The 7,907-nt window shown below is 39.7% G+C and overlaps 1 protein-coding gene across 4 annotated transcripts in view; it reads right to left on the reverse strand.

The window, feature by feature from the left end:
* mcf2la (mcf.2 cell line derived transforming sequence-like a) overlaps positions 1-7,907 on the reverse strand; it is a 54,804-nt gene that overhangs the window by 32,746 nt on the left and 14,151 nt on the right. For 3 of the 4 annotated variants that reach the window (XM_035677534.1, XM_035677532.1, XM_035677535.1), the window contains exon 1: positions 3,932-4,207. The exons of the other annotated variant lie outside the window; for it this stretch is intronic. In XM_035677534.1, the coding sequence (XP_035533427.1) occupies positions 3,932-4,004 (73 nt within the window). In that variant the 5' untranslated portion in view covers positions 4,005-4,207. Of the gene's footprint in view, positions 1-3,931; positions 4,208-7,907 lie in introns of those variants that run through there. 4 annotated transcript variants of the gene reach the window in all.

Here is a 7,907-nt window from a genome sequence, read left to right on the forward strand (position 1 = left end):
TGGGTTTGAACATTGTTGGAAATAGTTATTAGACATTTCAATATGGAATGTTAGATATTATACCTTTAAATGAGAAGACTTATACCACTCTCTATGTCCTTTAAGTATGAAGCTACAGCTGGCTTGCCTAGTTTAACATAAAGAATAGAAGCAGCTAACTAATTAACATGTTAATATCTTGATGTCAAAAAATTGCTGTTGTATCTTTTTGGTCTGTGATAGGCTGATGGTGTTCTCTCTCATCTCTAGTAAAAACACTACCCCAGAGCATCAGAGCCAGCAATCCACAAGGCAGACTGTGTTGCTGTGGTCAGTATTTTGATTTCACGCTTTCCACGCTTTCCACGCTCGCCAAAATGTCTCAGATCTGTGCCAGAGTGGCCCTGAAACTCCACCTTCTCCAGGTGCATGCTGCCAACCTGTAGGTTCATGGAAATGTATGGAAATTTACACCGTCATTTGTTTAGGCGTCTGTGGTGCAACTCGCTAAAATACAAAGCACGCACTTGCAATCTTGTGGGTTTTTTATCCAGGTGCTCCTCCCTTCCTCTCTCTCTCTGTCTCTCTCTCTCTCTCTCTCTCCACCATTAGAGTAAAAGAAAAACAGACGGTAAAAACTCAGCGGAGAGTAAAAACCAGCAGCCTTTTTTAGCTGCCTCTGGCCATAGTTACCAGTCATTACAATCCACAGAACAAAGACGAACATGAAAGCTAAGACAGAGAGGGGGGAGAAAAAGGAAAATGACACAGAGAGAAAGAGAGGGAGGCAGTAAGTAAAGGATCCAGAAGGACTGTGTTTTTACTTGCCCCAAAAAGAAATTTGCAGCAGTAGGAAAAACTTGACACTACTCTTTTACACAATGACATCATGCACTGGAAGCAAAACTTATCTTCTATGAGGTCACTTGAGGATGTTTTGGGGCTAGTAGGTAGAAATGATTTACCACACTGACTGTGGATTCATCATCTTTAGAATTATTAACCCATCTTATCACAAAATCCAAACACTGCTTTCCTTCTTCGTTCATTTTCTTCCACAGACGCTGCATCCCTCTGTGCATAGCGCTTTAGCATAATGGGCATGCGGTTGCTGACACATTTAAGTGGATATCCGAGACAACATTTTTGACAAAACCACCTCAATTGTAATATTCCTGGAGGAGAGGGAACGTTCGGCACTGTAGCACACACACTGAAATGTGATCTTAATCCGCTGATATGGTTTTGTATCTGTGCTGAAGTTGAGTAGGTCATGATCAAAAGGTCAGCAATTCTCCAGAGAAAGTGATCCTTCTCTTCAAAGCTTACGTGTGGGGCATGATGGAAACTGCCCCAGGGTGTGACATACAGCTTTTAAGAGATAATAATTAATTCCTTTTAGTTTATTTCAACTAAGTTATGAGGTGTGTTTGCGTCTTTTTGAGCTAGTACAGCCAGTTTGCACAATGTACATTATACAGAATGTATTAATTTTGACCACTGTTTAGGGGCACCAATTTTATAGCTCAATTTAATCTAAAATCTAATGTAATTGTACTTATGGGAAGTGTAGGATCCAGTGTTTTGGGGCTTGACTGAGGACTTAAAGCCCTCTGCTACATCAATTGTTTTCTCCATGCTCAGATAAGCCCTGGGATTAGATGTTACATTAGCTAGTGTTGCACACTGTTGACACGAGGGAAGCAGAGAGAGAAGGCACTCAGGAGCGCACATAAACATCCCATCCTTTAATCCTGAAACCTTTACATAGAAATCAACTTTATTTGAGTTACATTCACAAATCGGCAATTAAAAGTGATCAAAATAATATGTAAAATGCTTCAGAATCTTACGTATGGCACCTTTAATGACATCATTAAACTGTCATTAAACGCCATATCACTAATGTTGAGTAACATTTGGAGGTAACAGGGTCAAATATGAAGTGATGGTTTAGTTATTGAGGTAAATGTGACAATATATCTTCTGAGTCTCTGGAGCTACATGGCGCTGTGAATGAACACGATAAATATGTTACTTCTTCAAAAATCAATATGTTTGATTTGTTGCCATCATCTTCTCCGCCCTGAGGGATCATTAAAAATTCATCCCATCCACTTAATCTAATTTACTTTCCTGTACTGACTTTATTGATCATGTTCTCTTGCTTCTGTATTGATACAGTTCGCTTGTAACTGTTTGCTGTGACTGACTCTTGATAACAAAATAAATTGACTGAAAGGTGCATAACAACCGCTGCTGCTGCTAAAGCAAACAGATAAATGCTTCCTGTTCTTCTGACACACACACACACACACACACACACACGGATACACATCCCAGACTGTATTATAGGAGCTTAGCTGAGACTTGTCAACTTCTAATCTTGATTTGGCAAAAGGCAACGTTAGGAAAGGTTTATACCTTGGCACTAACAGTCTGTGTGAGGGCACAGCAGGCTGTATAGGCTCATGAGATAACCTCTGTCCATCTGCCAAACACCATCTCTGCACACAGCAACTCAAAACAAAATACCGTACACACCCGTAAAAGAAAGCCTAAAGGGGGCCAAGAAAAGCATGAAAATCTATCTGGATTAATATCAACACTGCGGTTTTCGCTCATCAGAGCAAACAAAGAAACTTCATAAATGCGATGGAATCAACCAATGACAGAGAGGAGATGTTGACACTCAAAGTCTCAAAAAAGGGTTTTGTCCCAGCTGACGAGAGGAAACACACCGCGTTAATGGGACGAATGTGATTAACATGCTGTCAGTGTGCTCCGCTGTGGACTGTACTGTACTGACGGACAAACCTCACGTTAGCACACAGCTCACTTCAACACACAGCTAGGACCTCAGGACAAAGCACACGCTCCACTTTAGATTGGATTATGTAAGCGTTAGATGGATAATAGTGCCTTCAGCAGGAAAAAGCATCTTTGGGCCATGAGACAAAATCAATGTGAATAACAAAGTCAGGTCATGTTCATTCATTTAGCTCCTTTATAGAGTGTTTTATACACGTCTACAAACCGATTTTAACAAGAGGTTTGTTACATACTAACTGATGATGACTTCAGTTTGTTTATGTGTGCTATGATGTGTGTTGCTGGAAGAGTTTAAACCTCTGTCCATCACTTAGTCCACCACATCTTTACAACAAGAGGCCAGATTGCAGTATTTTCTGTGGATATTCACGGTCCCCAGAAGATGATTCCCGATGCCGTTGCTGATTGCCCGACCTCAGTGTTCTCGTTGTAACGTAAAAAAACTGTGACCAAGATATGTACCAAGAGAGACATTTCACAGTTAATAAGTAGACCTGTCAGTTCAAACGGAACAGGACAAACTTGGCTACTAGGGATGAGCAAGTACACCATTATCATTATCACCATCTACCATATTATCCGTATTTGTACTCTGAGTGGGCGGGGCTTAAACAGGAAGTAGGTATGACTAACCGGATGTTTTTAATACATTTAGAGCAATGTTTTGATCACAATAGTAGAATTTAAATCAAATTTGCTGTATTTATTGTTGATTAGAAACACATTTTACTGTGATCATACTCGTACTAAGTACATTATTTTGTGAGCATATTCGTAAACTCACAGAGGATGAACCCTCAGTGGCCTTCCTCTAACGTGGTGCATGTATAGACCCTCTACTTATTATAAAGCTCCAAACATACCAAGAGGTGAGTCAACCTGTGACGCCAAAGACTGTAGAGACTTGTAAATAATTACAGCTGGACCAGGACAAAGAAATGCACACACACACACACACACCTGCAAAATTCTCACAGTCTTATCTCTCTCTATATATAAATGTACAAATAACTTATCTACACACAAGAAACAAACTCATCCAACACACACGCTACAATATTAAATGAACAGCCTTGTTCTTCCTCTCTCACTTGCCTCAGACACTCGGGCACATACACACCTGTCATCATCTTCAGTTGCAGCCACAGCCTGGTGATATCGTGGCAGAGTTGAGACACTCGGTTCAGAGCCATTGTGTTGCCGGTACATGTATGCCCCCTGATACACAGGTACACACACACGCGCGCTGTTAAAACACATTCACACACGGTCACATATTCTGTCAGAGGACACCACGGTGGAAGTTCACGCAATCCATTCAGCCACAGACGAGCGCTTCAGCCTTCGGCTTACTGAGCTGTCACTTCACAGCGCAGCCCACACACACTCACGCACACACACACACACTCACCTCCCCCCCTTCCCATTTGTGCCAGCCAGCAGGCGGAGTTTCACATGATCCGCCCCCAGTTTCACATTTCACACTGTTTTCACTGATGGATAGAGGAAAACTGGATGTGACAGAATGTGGAAGTCTCTACAAAAGATAGATGAACAATAAACAAAAAAATAAAATTTGGTTTCAGCCATCTGCAGTGACTTCCCAACACACAAATCCATGATAATGATTACTGTTCATTATCATCATTCTCATTCAGTCTTCAGTGTGCTTCAATTACATTTAGCTGATAAATTAGATTACTGCATGAATACATTTCTTTGTTTTGAACATCAGTAGCAGTATGAAACATGGACTAAATTAGCTGAGACGAAAAGGATCTCTTGGCCGATACTAATCAGTTTTTAAAAGACTGTTTACATTTTCATGGTAAATGTCTCTGATTCAGTCTTCTACAGGATAAAAAACAAAGCTGTAGCGAGAATATAGAGGCAAATATGCACAAGATAGCAAACCAAAACCAATGTTAAAATCCTTTTGGGTGCAAATTTGTTGTGCATGTGCTTTGATCAGCTTCTGTTTCTAATAGGCATAAGAGTTTTTGTGTTAGATTTTTGTATTCTTTAAAGAATTTAACAGCATTTTCCTTTGGAGGGCAAGTTATTTGCTTAACTTTAAAGATTTTTATTTTGTTTCTGTCCAGTTTGAATGAAGTATTAATGTTACAATGATATACAAGGAAAAATTACTACTTTTGTCTTTGGAGTCTGGTGGCGAGCAATAGCAATTTTACAGCTATTTCTGGTTAAATGAAAGGTCTATCTCTGTAGGGATCCTTTCCTTAATGTTGCCAGACACTTAGAATAACAATCTGTGTCTGCCAGTGGCAGAACTTTTAGTGGACGTACTTGGACGGCTGCATTTGTTGCCAAGAATAAGCTAATGTCATGGGGAAGCCTGTTTCGCAGCTTTTTTTCTCATCTAACTTGGTGAATTAAGGATTTATTTTGACCAGATCAGCATTGCCGATTGTTGGAAAGACTAACAAATATGTTTTTAGTCAATCTTATTTTGTTTCAGTCTAGTTTGAAGTGTGTTTTACAATTATGTGCGAGGTAAAATTACTGGTTTTGTCAGCTTTTGGCCGTAATGGCCATTGTTTTGGTCTGAGATGTTGGTGCTCTAGTGTAACATCTAGTGGCAATTTCATATATAACCTTTAACAACAATGCCAGTAGTGCAAACTTTGTACTTTATGTTGCTTGCCTTTTTGGAAGCATAGCGTAGTTTTTTAGGTTTGTGAATGTGCTTTACAGCCATTGGGCGCAATGAATTTCACAAACATGTAAATAATAATAAAAAATAAAAAAAACTTGCAAAGACATGAAAGCCTTATCCAGAATAGTGTTCATAGCCTTTTTAGTGGAAGATGCTACTAAAATCTGCTCTTTTTCTGGCTGTTTTGCGGCTAATTTTTAAGTGGCAAATATCCTAGATACCAAAAAACACTTGAATGCACCGACCTGGGAGAGATGTGAAATAGACTCAAGTTATGGTAATGTAAAGTAAACATGATTTATGCGAGTACTGTACACAATTCAAATACAAGATTCATGTTTGTGCCAGAGGGAACGGAGGCCTCTTTCTCTCTTTTTTTCTCACGCTCTCTCACAGACACAAAACACACACACACACACACACACAAACAAACACACAGAAGACAGCAGGGGGACCCAGTGTGCCACACACAGAAGCAGTGAGAAGTTGGTAAAAATGTGAATAGACCCTCCGGACCTCAATTCACAAAATGCCGTCCTGCTGAGGAAAACACACATTTTAAAACTGCCATTCTGTTGCTTCACATAAACAAGGAATACAGTAACTCCTCACATCCTGCATATGCAAGCCAATGCGGACACTCCATAATCCCGACTAATATAACATGCAGGAGAAATATAAAAGAAGTGTGAGTCCTTCTTTAGTAACATTCCTTATTCTGGTCTTTAGCCTTTACATTTATAAGGTCATTAAACCAGCTTTCAAAGCCAAACTTTGACATTTAAAACACACAAGAGGTGGTTGCTGCCGTTTGCCTTACAGCCTCACAAGCTGCACAAAACAGGGAAATCTCAAAGGATGGATGGTTGATGTTATTTAACAAAAAAATTCTAGTGATTATACACATAAATACTTCATATGAGCATGCCTGAGAATATGACCCCGATTATGACATAGTGATGTCATCAGGGTTATTTCAGTGTGGGTTTTGAGACACAGAAAGCCTGTGGTACAAACTAGGGGGACAGAGTTTGAACAAACAAACATTCTTTCTTACAAAAGATGCTAATGAGATGCATTATGGGAACTGTAGGATCCAGCATTTGTGGTCACCATATTTTAGCCTCTCGTTTTTGTTTTGTTCACTTTCTGAAAGTACAATGCTAAATTCCCGCCGTAGCCCTTAAAGAGCACAGTTCACATGAGTTGCTTTTCTTCTTTTACACCTCGCCTCCTCTTCAGTTTACGGACTCAAATAGGAAGATTTGAGTCTATTAAACCTCACTGAATTTAATGCATGTACTGTCTGCTCTTAAGTCGTGTTAGAGCTGCTCATTTAAAACAGTAACATACGTCCTCTGCCTCACTTTTATTATAGTTAGACACGTAAGAAAGAGGCTGAGGCTGACTTTAGATCAAGGAGAATCAGACTCCTCTTCAGACACTGCTGACCTGCACAAAGGGGATAATCCTAATCACATGCAGGGAAGACCCTTACTCAGTCTGTCCATCATGCTATCTTTAGAGTCTCAAAGTACACAGAGCCATTTTATTAACTTGCACAATGGTTTAACTTGTACAGATGATTATGGTAAAGTAAGTGCACATCAACCTACACTAAGTCATAATCATAATCATCCAATCACAGATGGGATGGGAAAGTCAAAATAGGACACATGCTTAATCCTGGCTGTTTTTTCTAAATAAAAATAGAAATGCTTTCATCATCAGGGGTCAAAATTTACTAAAATATGGACTCAAATATAGGAATGTCACAGAGTAAGGGTGGTGAAAATGATAGAAGGGCTGAGATTAGGCACGACAAGATGAAAAACAATGCATGTGTGAGATTAAGAATTAGATTAGGGCTAAAGAGAAGTCTCTCAGTCTAGTCTGAGATAAGATTATCAATAAATGAAGGGATACGAGAGTTTGAGCGGAAAGGATTAAAAAGATCTGAATGTGACAATGGACGTCCGTTAGAGCGGTGTCAAAATGCAGGCCTGTGTGTGGGTGGGTGGGTGTGTGGGTCTGCCTAATGTCAGATTGAGATGATAGAGCACGTTGGCTGTCAGACAGGAAAAGGCAAATAGTTTATAATCGTTCATTTCCTGTCTCTGCTGCTTTATACTCAAACAGTTCTGACAACAACCAGTTTCACCCACTGGTGGCCGATTTATAGTTCCACCCGCTCATATATATCTGTTATATATTGTGTATTTACATTATCCCTAAAGAAATAGCGTCATATCCCCTTTGCACACGTGTCAGTGTTGTTGTTGTCTGTCATAAATTGACTTTTTATCTAGTTTTCAGCCACACTTTTTAGATATTGGTGGTTTTTAACTCTGAATGAAAGATTTTAGTCATCAGACATCTGGATCTCAAGTTGTCAGAGAAACAAGCTGAGCTAACGTTA

This window comes from Morone saxatilis, unplaced genomic scaffold (genome assembly GCF_004916995.1).
Source record: "Morone saxatilis isolate NCDOM2014 unplaced genomic scaffold, NCSU_SB_2.0 Contig6, whole genome shotgun sequence".
Lineage (NCBI taxonomy): Eukaryota > Metazoa > Chordata > Actinopteri > Moronidae > Morone > Morone saxatilis.